The following is a 13820-nucleotide window of genomic DNA, read 5'->3' as shown; positions in this document are numbered from 1 at the left end:
CTACGGTAAACCTACAGAGATGAGAAGAAAGTACATGTAGCAAGTATTGTTTTTCAATGTAATCAAACAGCAAAGTAGAGTTAGAAAAAGGCAAAGTTACTCTGTACAAATTTTTCCTGAGAATAGAAATTACCAGACAAGTTGCCCGATATCCTTGGAGATTTCCCATCCATGTGCCATTGCAACTCTTCTGTAGGCTTCCACCGCCTCACCCACTGAATAGTCCCCTGGAGAATGTAGGTTCAGGCGCGCAGGTTTCGGATCGGTGTTGGTAATAGCCATGCGAACCTGCAATAGCACACTTTCAATTGAAGCCGTCGGTAGCCAGCCAGAGTGCGTAAGCAGTTCCATGCACATAGAACCACCGGCGGTAACGTGCCCGCCGCCTCCAGCAGCGAACTCAAGGAAACGAGGACGGATGACTCGAACAAGGGGTGGATCCATGGGGAATTGTTGTGGGAATCGGAGCTCCAAGACAATGCTTTTTTGATCAATGGCTTTGAGGTCTTGTGCCAGTGGGAGGGTTGGGTCAAATGTATGTAACTCCACGATCCACTGGTAGACCGTCGTAATCAAACTGTGGTCGACATACCACCCGAGCTCGTGGAGTGGCACTTGCTCCTGGATTTTGAGGGTAGCCTGAAGATGATGTTGCAGCATCTTCGTGGCTGAGGTCGTTGCAAACTGGGGTGGAGAAAGTGTAGGCAAAGAACTGTCCTGCAGGGTTCCGGGTCGAAAATCAGTCTTGAGCTCAGGTTCCGAAACAGCTCTTTGTTGCATGCTGAGAACTTGGAGACCTTCACACATTTCATCGTCGGATAAAAGAATGCTGAGGTCTTCCATAGTCGTCTGAATGCTAACGTTATCGTCATTATCACATTGTTCAGTACTCTCGACCGAACATTTGCGTCTCTTAGGTGACTCCACAAGGGACACAGTCCCTGCTTCCGTAGCAGCAGCACGAAGAATTGCCCCCCGTTGGCCGCTGAATATCGAGAGGGGAATGCTAATCGGGCGTCCGCTGGGTCCTGAAGCCTGATAACGTTCATCTTGTTCGTACAACAGGCTTTCATCATGTTTGTAAGATGATGACTGTGATTTCGAGCTACGTACACCCTTGTATGTAGAGGCATACATTGGCCCCGCCGTGCTGCTGCCAGGTACTGTCAAATCTTCGAGCTTAACGAAAAGGAATCTTGGCTGGATCCAATCTAAGTGTTGGACGACGTAGTGTGGAGTCTGAGCAACAAACTTTCGGGGAGCATTGACGACCTCGTTCAGTGAAAGCACCGTCGAGAGCCTCAGTCGGTTATCGGCGGCGTACCACATGGGAGGAGGTGAAGTAGTGTATCCTAATGCAGTGTAGAAATTGTTTGACATGTAAACGCCATCACCACAGGCGCGGCCATGGGCAATGTGCTTGAAGTGAAACCCCTCACGTAGAATACTGTGCCAATTATTCACAGAGCTGCCGTGCCAAGCGAATATTGTAGGGTGTTTGGGATTATCGGGCAAGGAATGTAAATTGACAGCGTCGATAAACCGCTGCTCTTTGTCGGCAGCACCTTGAACAAGTCTGAATTGGATGTAACCGCACGTTCCGAGTATCTGACTCCCAGCTTTATCGTCATCCTCTTTGATGAAAGACCGATTCGAAGCGACGACCCAGCGTAAAAGGTCCAATCCAGCAGGAGATATGACGTCCTTCCATGATGAAAGAAGCTTGCCCCTTTCATGGCTTTCGATAAAGGTTTTCATTTCCTCAATAGTAGGGAGCATGCCCAATAGACAAGAAATCATCCGCTGTTTTTGGAATGGTGCCAGATCATCCAGGTTGGTGTCGTAAACGACAAGTTTCACTTCTTGAGGCGGAGCCTGTAGGTCTTCTGGCTGCAGTTGATGACCTTCCTTAATTGGTAGTGAGAAGAGAATATGATTCGAGGTCTCACCGACGTGTTTAACACGACAATGCCATTCTTCTGTTTTTTTTTCTCCGACAATGATGACAATCCAATCACCAACTTTGACCGGAGTTGGCTTTTCCAACTGAATCTCAAGATTGGTTGCATTTAATCGCCCAATATAACGCGCAGTACGATCTGCATCTGTTTCTGCGAACAATTTTGCAGGCACGCGTAACCGAAGACCAGTAGGGAAGTCTTCAACTATGCTGGAAGCCCTCACGTATGCCAGGCTGGTCAGCACATCAACGACAAATGGCTGGGAGCGGATCTCATATTCAAGGCTTGGGCCCAGGCCCAGCGCCATGTATTGATACAAGCACAGCTCGTTGGAGCAGACATATGGCTTCAGTGCTTCAAAGGTATCACCAGTCTTGCAGTGACAAACTAGGCAGAACTCCGTGCATTTGATAAAATGGCGTAGGCTAAACTGCATGGCAAGAAGAGGCAAAGACAAATTAGAAATATCACGATCCGGCTCAGTGAAATGATCGGCTGCAAGGATGTCTTGCGTCGAGGTAGCCCAGTTGTCCGACTGATAATACTCGGGAGAGATCTCCGAGCTGTCATGAATCCTGCCTTGGTTGGCCTGGAAGAAAATCTCTGCCCCTGTCCATGAAAACCCATACTGTAGTCGAAGGTTGATGATTCCAAGCAGTCGTTCTCCGAGAAGTAGATTGAGCGATCTTCCAATGAACAGCGGCCTGAGAAGATAACCACACATTGTTTTGTCCGAAGTTGTAGTTATTCCTGTCGTCTGTTGATCCTGTGATCCGTTTATGACGTCTACAGCATGCTCGAATGATGGCTTGTATGAATTACAGAGGCCAACATGCATCTGGACCCGTATGTTCTTTGAATCACCTGCTGTCTCGATAACTGTTTGGAGATCAAGATAGGTCGGCCGATAGCGGATCAGCAATACCAAATACTCCGAGGGCTCAACACTCCAGGCATTCATAGCTTCCTCGGAAATTCCAAGCTTAGAAATGCGGCAAGAGATTGATACAATGATGATGCCATGTTTTGATCCCAGGTATCCCACTTTGAATCCCGCGTTTTTGACCACACGAAGGTCGCGGCAAATCTTTCCCCGTAGCTCACTTTCACTTTGAGTGGGTGTAAATATTGTGCTTTCATTATCAAGATCCCAGTCAGGCTCGGTGTCATTGCCAGATGACTCATCGTCGTTGAAGTCAGGAGTGCCTGGGTCCTCTGGGTGACTGAAAGCCGAATCAGGATCGACCATAGAGTTGGTGATAATCTCCTCAATGTTGCTCAACAAGTCATGGATTGTTATGCTTGTGAAAAGGGGCACCGCATTTTCCAGGGAGGAGGTGACTAGCTTAGGACAGTTCTCGGACGACGAGAAGACCAAAAAGCTATGGTCCTTGGGATAATTCTGCGAGTCTGTTTGTGCGTTAGCAAGAGATGAGAGCCTTGAAAGACGCTATGAGCTATTATATTCTTTACCTGAGACTATGGCCTGGAGGTCAAGGGTGAGACTTGCCTCAGGTGCTGTGAATGTGAAGGCAATTGATTCATCGTAATCCCCTGTTTTGATATCGGACAGACAGGAGAACCGACCAGGAATTGCCGCATCTGCAATATCTTGCAGAAAGGCTTTGTGTCCCATTGTACGATTTTGCTGTGTTGAGGACTTGAAAATAAAGTGATAGAGGACAAACAATGAGACACAAAAGTGATGAAGGAGTGAAGCTTGAAGCGTGTCAACGAAAGAAACAAGGCAAGAAATAAAAAGAGAAGGTGTAAAACGAATGAAGAATACAGATCAGGGAATAGAAAAGGAAAAAGGAAACAACGTGGAAGCCAAATGGAAAAACATCCTGGGCAACTAGGCAGCCTCAGGCCCTGAATGTGGATTAGCCCCACTGTGGACTATCTAATCGTTATCTAATCGCGTAGATCACCTGTCTTGGCGTTGGGTCCACTTCTATACTACATGTACAACATGTATGTCGCGAGCTTCAACTTCAGAGCATGCCTACCGACACACTCTTTTACTAGCGTCACACTATACCTGTGGATGTTAAATTACTTTAGGCGTGTTATCTGCTGGTCGCAGTTTTCAAAATATCATGTAAAATATTATGGGTATCTCTATACAGTATGTAGGAAGTATTCCAAACCGACATAGCTACAGTCACACTGTAAAAGTATTAGTACCCCAGATCAATATTCTGCTAGCAATTGAATATCCATCAAATCAAGACTTGTAGAAATATGGTGGTATACCTTTAGGGAATTGTTGCTCGCACTTGATTGTTCAGTACCGCCTTTCTAATATTTAGGTGGGATGCTTGGTGAAAGCCAGAAAAGAAAAGAAAATTTTGTCGAACGTGATTCTCATGCGTATAACCAGCCAGCGAAAGGAGATAGGAGGCCATATTGATGCTGATTTCGATGATTTTGATGGAATTGATGAAGATATTTATGACAAAATGGGCAGAAGAAGGCAGGTTGATGGATATAAACTAGAAGTCAAAGGTTATATATAGAAAACTCATTTTCACAAATTAAGCCTTTTTCTATAGTGATATCTGAGAAGCCTTCTGAAGATACATTGAAAAGGCCACTAAAATGACCATTGAAGAGACCATTGAAAAGACATCACTAGGCCGCCTATGCGGCTGACTATTCTCATAGAACATTACTTAGTTTGATCTAGTCTATATGACAAAAGTAGCTTGATTCTAGAGCGTTGTTAACCGCCCCATTCCTAGGTGAATCCTCGCCCCTGATTTTTCAGGTCTTCCTAATCAAGTGCGACCAGGAATCCATTCTACCATAATCTCTGCCACTCTATTATTATATTGCCATATATTCTGCCCACTCTTGCTTTATATAGTCAAAAAAAAAAACAAAAAAAAAAACATGCATTTGAATCAGAAAAAGCCCGTACATTCCACTGGTTTCTTTATTGATTTACTCTACAAATTGATCATCCTACTTCTGAGGTACCTCTCTGCTACGTTCTGTTTGTTCTTATGGCCTACCTACGTAGCGCCCCCAGGGCCGGTTAGATGCCCTTATGTAATCCCTTAGGAGCTTGAGGTCAGAATACAGTACCCTGTCATAAGTCACGTGTTGTATGACCAGGACAAACAGGACAAACAATTATCAAATCAACAAGTCCAGATACTAAGGTTTCAACAATCTCTTAACATTTTTGGCAATTCAATCATGTTGCCTCCTCGAAGTCCTATCGGTCGAATACCGAATCACCTTCGACCCACTCATATACCTCGGATCTCCTATCCCAACGTTCATCTCCGACCATTCACCCATCGCACACGCCTACTTCTTCTTTCTCCAGCGCCGGGTCGCCCTCAACTGCCCTTCTTATCACCACTTGCGCCGACCCGTCCACTTCCACCGCTATCAATCCATCTCCGCCAACATTTTGGTCGCTTAATATCTACTGAGAGCCGAGAGCATTACAAGCGAAGGGTATCACGAGGCGTCAAGATCGGCCTATCGGTATCCGCCATCCTCGTATTATTCTCCGCAATACAGCTCGGGGTCTACCAAGAAGACATCGAGCATTCATGGCCCACTCCACCGGAATGGTCTTGGAAAAGCCGCTGGTGTCTGCGATCCGCGCAGGCACTGCAGAATCCGGAGCAGATCGGCAAGTTGATGACGAATTGGCCCATGGTCGCTGGGTATCTTCGTGAGCTGCTAGAGCGTCTGGAGAACCTAGAAGGCGAAGGCAAAGGCCTCATAGAACAGGATGAGGGTGGGTTTCTGGTCGAAGGTGTCGGCCGTACTGGGTTCGATGTCTCCGCAAAGAGCGAGCCTTGGCGCCGTGGATATTTCCAGGCCCTGATGGGCGCTGCCAAGGCTGCTGAGAACCTAGATGGCTGGTTGACAGATCGCAAGCAGAAGATATCCGCACCTGCGGAATATGTTGTTGGACCCTCAAATCCTCGGCCAAAGCCTATGCCCGCTGGCCAGAAGAAGGTCCCGCGGGAAGAGGATTGTGAGCAGGCGTCTCCGTCTCCGGAGCGATTTTACATGAAAGTCTTGACAACCAAGGGATTTAACACAAAGCAGAGACTTGATGCTGCCTTGGCCTATGCCGATTGGCTTGATTTCAAAGGCTTGGGCCTTACGGCGGGTGACATGTATACGTGGGCCTTGGACATTGCTGCTAGTGGGCTGGAAGGAGATGCTAGCAAGGTTGTAGATTTGAAGAACGGCCTCCTGAAGAATAACAGCGGAAACCTACCTTCAGAGAACATCCTCCGTGTCTCCACAGCCCTCGCCGTCCACAATGCTCGGCAAGGCAACCTTCCAACAGCTTTGTCCCTCTTCACATCGGTTCTCAAAGCCCGACGCAGCCTCCCTCTGTCATCAGACTCTGATATATCCACCTCTTTTCCGACTCTGCCTAGATCTAACAATGACCCATTCGCTTCCCTCTTCAAATCGCTCAGAAATGTCCTCATCCCTGTGGAATACCCCGAACCCCCGCCATCAGGCGACGAACCCCCACGTCGCACCGCAGCATCTGCCTGCGAAGAAGCAGGACTGATGACCTACATCGGCGAGATCTTGTACGCCTCCTCGTCAAAGGAATCTGGACTTGCCTGGACGCGTGATGCAGTCGACATGGCCGAGTCCACGATGCTCGATCTCAGCAATTCAGCCGACCGCAATGCTCGGACTCGCTGCGCACAGTGCCTGAAGGTTGGACTAGAGAATTGGAAAACCATGGTCTCTTCCTTTGTTACCCGTGCTCGACAAGAGGAGCAGGAGAGCAGGGATCAGGCCAAGGGTGCTTGGTTTGGCGGCGAGCGCCGTGCAGAGGCGAAGCGTCTTGATTGCCGACGTTGGGAGGCCGAAGATGCCATTCTAGAGGATCGGATTCGCCGCCTCTTCCCTCTCCTCGAGGGTGAGTCTGGGCTGGATCTCCTCGCTCCAAATAGCTCTTTGTTTGTGTAGTTTTAATTTAATCACATTCGTACCTATATCAAACCTTCTCAAGCTTTATGGAGCTACAGCATAGCGAAATAGGCAAACCGGCCTGAAGTAGAAGTATCGACTACTGTGATATAAATATGCCTTTCCTATCATTGACTGTGGGCCAACTCGGCCAGTCTATACCATAAAAGACAATATATGTTTATTCGGTAAGTGAATCATTTCTGGATGTTATGGTTCTTTCTGTCTGGTGCATGGGCTTGGGCCATTCGAAAAGCACGCAGTATCTACGTAGCAGGGTAGACAATTACGATAATCAACCGACGCAGAATAGGAAGTAGGTTTTGAGACCAGTAGGTAGAGAGACGAAAGAAATAGGAGCAAAAATGAACGTTGAGTAGTACATAGTAGGTTTCGCCTTATTCTGCCAACTGGACCTTCAGCTTCCCAAGCATTTGACTGTGTTTCAAGCTTAAAACAACAGTGTAGTATATGTACATGGAAAACCCAGTCCTGGCACGTACTCAATGATTTCCTGGTCGGATTCGAAGGGGGATTCTCGAGTATGCGAAAAGGCTGCAAGCGACCTAATTTAGGTGGCCTTGTCCTTGTTGTGGTAGTTGACATCGGAGTTCCAGCTATAGATGATGAGTTAGATCTGATTTCAGGGGGTGATCTGGTGGTGAGAGAAGATCATGCGATCGCTTGGACGCAAATCTAAGAATGCAGACCATAACTATTCTGCAAAACAATACATAGTAGGTGGTGCGGTCGGGTAAGTCGGAACTCACAAGATGGTCTATTACAGGCATAGATTAGTTTCAGTCTTCAGCATATAGAATAATTGCATTCACATACCTTATCACCGTCTCCCCAAGGGAAGTTCTTTGTGCGGATGTTCTGGTAAGGGTACTCGGTGCGCTCCTCGAGCGGGGGCATGTGCTCCCAGTGCTCCCAGTGCTCGGACCAAAGGTTGTAAGCATTGAGGCCGCCACCAATCAGACAGGGGATCACAGCACTGTGAGTAATTAGATTTTTTTTCTGTTGGTGAGGGCGTCAATCAAGGATTGATCTGGATTGGAAACGTACAAGATGGACAGCTTGCGCCAGAGGTCTGTACAATCATAGGATCAGCAACAGCTTTTGTCTACAGGCAACAACCATGGGGTGAATCAATTGAGTTTAGTTATGGTGGTACGTACCACTGGTAGAGGCAGCATGGTGCTTGACAGCAGCTCTCTCGCGGTTGAATTCGTTGTCGACGATCCAAGAAGGCTTAGCCTCGGCGCTGTTGAAACGGCGCTGCATAGTGGAGCGGACGGGGGCGGAACGCATCTGCTGCGAAACACGCTGGGACAGGCGACCAAGATTGCGCTGAGGGAACATGGTGGATGATGTTAAGGAATTCTTTTGGTGGTGGAGGTCAAAAGTGGTGCGATGAGGTCCAAAGCCGTCTTTAGCGCATCCCCGTGATCTCCCGGATTATGTAACTAACCTGATGTCATGAAGCCTGATATATCAGGCAAAAGTAAGCATTGATAGTCACGTGGGCTGTTTGGATATATATGTATGGATGTCAGACTGCACGCTCCTCCCGCAACTGTAACCTAGATTGACTCAACTTTTTCTATTTGTATCCCAACCTCTATTGAACATCTGTATCACAAAAATGCAGCATTGTCCCCTGTAATAGCGTCCAACATGGGATTCCGCATCACCACATGGAACGGTAAGTTTTATCAGAGTCGTAGGTGGCAGTTGAAGTGGTAAATATATACTAACGACACATAATTTTCTAGTCAATGGTATACGGTATGAGAAGAAACTGATGGTTGAGCTTGTTCAACACTAATATAGTAAACAGAAATCCGTTCTCTTATGAGCCATGGAGAGGAACGCGCACATTCGAGGTAAGCGTGTATCATTCCATTTTCCGAGTATGTCTGCTTATTTAGCCCAAAGTCCATGTTTGATATACTAGAGGCGGACATTGTAGTTCTCCAAGAAACCAAGATTCAGCGCAAAGACCTCCGTGATGACATGGTCTTGGTTCCAGGATGGGACTGCTATTTCAGTCTCCCTCGAGTCAAAAAAGGTAAGCTACTACTCTATAGGTCTTTATGCAGAACATTAACAAACTTTAGGATACTCGGGTGTTGTGATTTACACGCGCAATGCCACTTGTTCTCCTATAAGGGCAGAAGAGGGCATCACTGGAGTTCTCTGTCCACCAAAATCCTCAACGTCTTTCCGTAGTCTTCCGGAAGAGCAACAGATTGGCGGATACCCAACATCCGATCAGCTTTACAGGCCCGCTATGAATCCTGAAGCGCCTGGTTCAGAAACGAAGCAAGAGGAGGCGAGCTCGGTACCTGAGACCAGAATAGATGCGCCAACCCTCGATTCCGAAGGGCGCTGCGTCATTCTAGAATTTCCTGCATTTGTCCTTATTGGTGTATATTGCCCTGCCTATCGGGATGAGAGTCGGGATAACTTCCGTATAGACTTTCTCAATGCCCTTGATTCTCGAATTCGCAACCTGGCTGCGATGGGGAAGAAGGTGGTCGTGACTGGGGATATAAATATCTCGAAACAGGGCATTGATGCCGCTCATGGAATCGAGGCCATCCGAAAAGGTACGATGACTCAAGATGAATTTGTATCTGGCCCTTCTCGGCGTCTATTGAACCACTTGATATCGGATGGCGTGGTTATCGGCGAACGTGATAAAGGCAGGGAAAATCCTGTCCTCTTCGATGTCTGCAGGTCATTCCATCCAGATCGTACAGGCATGTATACATGCTGGGACCAGAAACTCAATGCTCGACCAGGAAATTACGGCTCAAGGATTGACTATATACTGTGCAGCTTGGATATGCAGAACTGGTTCTCCGACTCAAATATCCAGGAAGGATTGATGGTATGGCCTTCGCCCCTTTGTATTGTGAATTATCGATTGACTGCTTTATAGGGATCAGATCACTGTCCTGTATATGCTGTTTTCAAGGAGTCTGTAGATCAACATGGAGGCGAGGTAAACATTCGCGATATTCTCAACCCACCGGGAATGTTTCACTATGGCAAGCGTCAACGGGAATACTCAAATGAGTGCGTATTGTCAGCTTCGGGACGTTTGCTCCCCGAATTCGACGTGGATAAGCGCAGAAGTATCAAGGACATGTTTGCTCGCAAACCAACCAGCATTCCGTCGAATTCGGCAGAACTAGCCGCTACACTGGCTAACATACCCACGACCCAAGCCGCGAGATCTACAGTCATGCACACAGCCTTCGGATCCGCTGACTCGGCCAAAAAGGGCTCTGCACCTACCACTGGGGGAAACCAATACTCTCAGACTGTTTCTCGCAAACGCATTCAGCCTCTACAAACCACATCAGCGAAACGGCCTAAGTCAGCCGTATCGACGTCTTCCGGGGGCTCTGCGGCAGGCCAAAAGACATTGATAGGCTTCTTTAAGCCAAACCCCGTCAATGTATATGAAGCTTCCCGGTCGCCCATTGCTTTACCAGGTTCCTCGACACCATCACTTAACCAGAAACCATCAAAATCACAACAAGAGAAAGGGGAAGCTCTAGAAGTCAACCTGCAGCCTTCAGTGCCCCAAGAAGACACCATAATAAAGGACGCCGACACTTCTACTGAATGGCTGACGGCCAGCAACTTCACTGATGACACAATAATTGACCCGATTGTCAGCAAGGAGGACTGGTCAAGGCTTTTTACCAAAAAGTCTGCTCCAACGTGCGATGGGCATCAAGAACCGTGTATCAGCTTGACCACGAAGAAACCTGGAATGAATCGTGGCCGATCCTTTTGGATTTGTCCCCGGCCATTGGGACCCAGTGGAGAAAAGGAAAGGGGTACGCAATGGCGGTGTTCTACATTCATATGGGCTAGTGATTGGAACTCACCGGCTGCAACGCAGGAGCAATGAAATACATGTCCTAGGAAGGGAATATCCCTTAGTGGTCAACAAATTTGCTGGATATTGCACAGCTGGGTATTAATTTGAACTGTTATGGCTGATATTCATTGATCATATTGTCAGTGGGCTTAGTTAGAAACCATACGCTGCTTTCCTAGATTAGACATGTATATATATATTTATGTATTACATGAATGTAGACGGTTCTTTCCGAGGTCTCTTCAAATGTTGTTCCAACAAAATACGCCTGTTAGCGAGCAAGAAACTCAGTAACGCCATTTGAGATATCATGTACTACTTATGTGCCCAAATAGCAGCATGCAACGGGCAACCAATGGCTTAAGGTTTACTCAAGCCTTCTAGGTCCTGGCACCTGGGCTACTTTGGCTCTGAAGCTTTTGACGTTGGCAGTTTACAATCCCACCCCCCTCCCCTTCTGGTTCCTTTCTTTTTTGATTGGCTGCCAGTTTCTTTGTCCTTCCAAAGTTATTGTCCTTATCGTGTGAATTGTTTCTTTGTCTTTGGTTCTTTTTATTTATTGATCTACATTTTGATTGGATGCCTGCTCCTGGATGATTTCTTTCTGTTTAATTTTTAATTTTTGATTTTTAATTTTTAATTTTGATTTTAATTTTCTTTTTTTCTCCTTTTTTCCTTTTTCTCCTTTTTCTTTTTTTCCAATTTCTTTCTTTTTTTTTTTGTTTTTTTGTTTTTTTGTTTTTAGTTTAATTAAACTAATCACGTCATTTAATATTCAACTTGATTTCCTTTTTTGTACTAGTAGGGTGCTCGTTTGATTTTTTGTTTACCTCGCGTTGCTATAGGTTTTGAAGACAGGTACATTTTGAGCAGGTACCCTGTCAACACGGTGGACGAAATGGATATTTGTGTTACTCCCACTCCAATCATAGCTTTGATCGTTATTTCAAAACTGATATTCTCTACACAATTAGGAACGGACTCACTAGTATACAGCTAGTATGTATTTTGTGTAGACTTCGATATATTTTAAGGTTATGGGTGGCTGCGGACGCTAACACCCAGATCTGCAGGGCCACCACGTGCGGAGATCGGGAAGATCCACTCACCCGTCCAACTACATAGGTAGCTACATATATCTGTCGTAGCACAAATATAACACAGATCGAAATCATATTGTGACAACTTAATACAATATAATAATCTAGTAATTATTAGCATCAGGGATAAAGAAGCCATTTGCCAAGCAATATGTTGTTATGATCCGAGTAGCCCAAGTCAACATGCAGGTATGACCTGGTTGTCGAAATGGTACTTGACGCCAAAGTAACGTTCCCCTGTAGGCTTACCCCTCCATAATTGACTTTCTTTGTTCTCCTGGTACTATTCCTAATAAAGAAGCTTTTCCTAGGATGAGCCCATGTGGTTGGTGTTGGTTGCTAGGCAAACAAAGAAAAACATGTTTGTCACCTGTCACTATGATTGGTGTTGCCGCAAAACAAAGAAATTACCCAATTCGTCACCCACCTTATTTCGAAGCCTCCGTTTCTCTGCTCTATTTAAACCCCCCTCCCGCATTTATTCTTCTTTTCTTTCTTCCTTCTCCTCTCCCCACCCTATTCTCTTTTCCTTTCACCTCACACCCAAATCCTCTATCTTACTGTATTTCCAGTAACAATCACTGTTTACACCACCTTTCATGATGACGAACCCCTTCTTGGAGTTCGTTGCTGATGGTGACGAGATGTCTTCTCGTCGTAGCATGGAGCTTCTTTGGGCAGATGCCGTCTCCCATCTTCCTCAGACCAATGGTCAGGTTTTCCTGCCTCGCAATGTCGTCGAGGACATGATTGAGAAGAATCATCTTGAGGATATGGCCCTTCGTCTGGCGTAAGTCTTGATTCTAAACCTATCTGGACTATGTTATTAACAAGTTACAACAGATCTATCCACAACAAGCGGGTTCAGATTGTCCTTGATGAATCCATGGATGCCTACCGCTTGTTCCCCAAGGAGTTGAACGCTGAGCGTGACGAGGACTTGGTGTCTGACCAGCATGTGATTGAACTTAACGAACACGTGATGCTCACCAATTCGATCTTCAACGCCGATGATCTGAAGATTCCTGTCCGACCTGCGAAAATTCCTCGCCCTCCCAATTGCTTCATCTTGTACCGACAGGCAAACCATCACTTGGTCAAGAATGCCAACCCTGGTCTGTCGAACAATGAAATCTGTGAGTTATATCCTCTGTTTACGTTTGATTTTTAGCTAATGAATGTATCAGCCCGCATCCTCGGCGCGCGCTGGAACAATGAGACCCCCGAGGTTCGTCACCAGTTCACCCGCTTGGCCAACGATCTGAAGCGGGAACACGCCATTAAGCATCCTGATTACCAATATGCCCCTCGCCGCCCTGAGGATCGCAGACGCCGCACTCGCCCTCGTGCCGCTGCCGCTATCGCTGCCATGGAGTCTGACCCCACTGAAGAGTTTGATGAAAATCTGATCCCTATCGACGACGAATTCATGTCAACTCTGAGCGACACTGATATGCTCTTCGGTCCGAACGGTGCTGAGCCTATTCCGGCTCCGTGGCCCTACTATGATCGCATGGAAATCAGCAACGAACTAGCTTCTGGCAAACGTTTCAAATCAATGGAATACATCCCCATGCCATTTGATTCCGACGAATCCAGCCTCCCTATGCCCTCCGTCTTCTAATGATTTCTTCTCGATCTTGATTCGATTCAGTTACATGACTTGACAACAATCTATCAACAATCAATAACCCCCACATCAATAACTTTATTTCCTCGTCATGTCCTCGCTGATCGATCGTCCCAATCATGTTGAATTACCCATTGAGTTTCGTCCTTTCGTCCTTTTGTCTTTTCGTCCTTTCGTCTTTTCTTTCAGTTCGCCCCAAAAACACGAAAAACCAAAAAAAAAAAACAAAACAAAAACAAAAAACAAAGAAAAACAAA

General features: G+C 46.5%; 5 protein-coding genes across 5 annotated transcripts; 3 read left to right on the top strand and 2 right to left on the bottom strand.

Annotated features, from left to right (window-relative positions):
- Nucleotides 1-129: 129 nt before the first annotated feature.
- PGRI_046090 (putative ubiquitin conjugating enzyme) lies at nt 130-3597 on the bottom strand (the record flags this gene model as incomplete). The annotated part of the gene is made up of 2 exons (XM_040792322.1): nt 130-3371; nt 3435-3597. 2 exons carry the CDS (start codon nt 3595-3597, stop codon nt 130-132), a joined length of 3405 nt encoding a protein of 1134 aa, XP_040644289.1.
- Nucleotides 3598-5165: 1568 nt separating this feature from the next.
- Nucleotides 5166-6929, top strand: PGRI_046080 (uncharacterized protein; the record flags this gene model as incomplete). Its single annotated transcript, XM_040792321.1, has 1 exon — nt 5166-6929. The coding sequence occupies one exon, from the start codon at nt 5166-5168 to the stop codon at nt 6927-6929; it is 1764 nt and encodes a 587-aa protein (XP_040644288.1).
- Nucleotides 6930-7500: 571 nt separating this feature from the next.
- PGRI_046070 (cytochrome c oxidase subunit VIa) lies at nt 7501-8294 on the bottom strand (the record flags this gene model as incomplete). Its single annotated transcript, XM_040792320.1, has 5 exons — nt 7501-7546; nt 7700-7707; nt 7767-7926; nt 7998-8022; nt 8111-8294. The coding sequence occupies 5 exons, from the start codon at nt 8292-8294 to the stop codon at nt 7501-7503; spliced, it is 423 nt and encodes a 140-aa protein (XP_040644287.1).
- Nucleotides 8295-8609: 315 nt separating this feature from the next.
- On the top strand, nt 8610-10863 carry PGRI_046060 (DNA-(apurinic or apyrimidinic site) lyase APN2; the record flags this gene model as incomplete). The annotated part of the gene is made up of 6 exons (XM_040792319.1): nt 8610-8637; nt 8708-8720; nt 8773-8818; nt 8871-9003; nt 9053-9828; nt 9880-10863. The coding sequence occupies 6 exons, from the start codon at nt 8610-8612 to the stop codon at nt 10861-10863; spliced, it is 1980 nt and encodes a 659-aa protein (XP_040644286.1).
- A 1672-nt stretch (nt 10864-12535) lies between these two features.
- PGRI_046050 (HMG-box domain-containing protein) lies at nt 12536-13557 on the top strand (the record flags this gene model as incomplete). The annotated part of the gene is made up of 3 exons (XM_040792318.1): nt 12536-12723; nt 12777-13069; nt 13121-13557. 3 exons carry the CDS (start codon nt 12536-12538, stop codon nt 13555-13557), a joined length of 918 nt encoding a protein of 305 aa, XP_040644285.1.
- Nucleotides 13558-13820: the final 263 nt, after the last annotated feature.

The sequence above is a fragment of the Penicillium griseofulvum genome, assembly GCF_001561935.1.
Source record: "Penicillium griseofulvum strain PG3 chromosome Unknown contig_84, whole genome shotgun sequence".
NCBI classification, from domain to species: domain Eukaryota; kingdom Fungi; phylum Ascomycota; class Eurotiomycetes; order Eurotiales; family Aspergillaceae; genus Penicillium; species Penicillium griseofulvum.
This window is presented reverse-complemented; position numbering and strand designations above follow the sequence as displayed.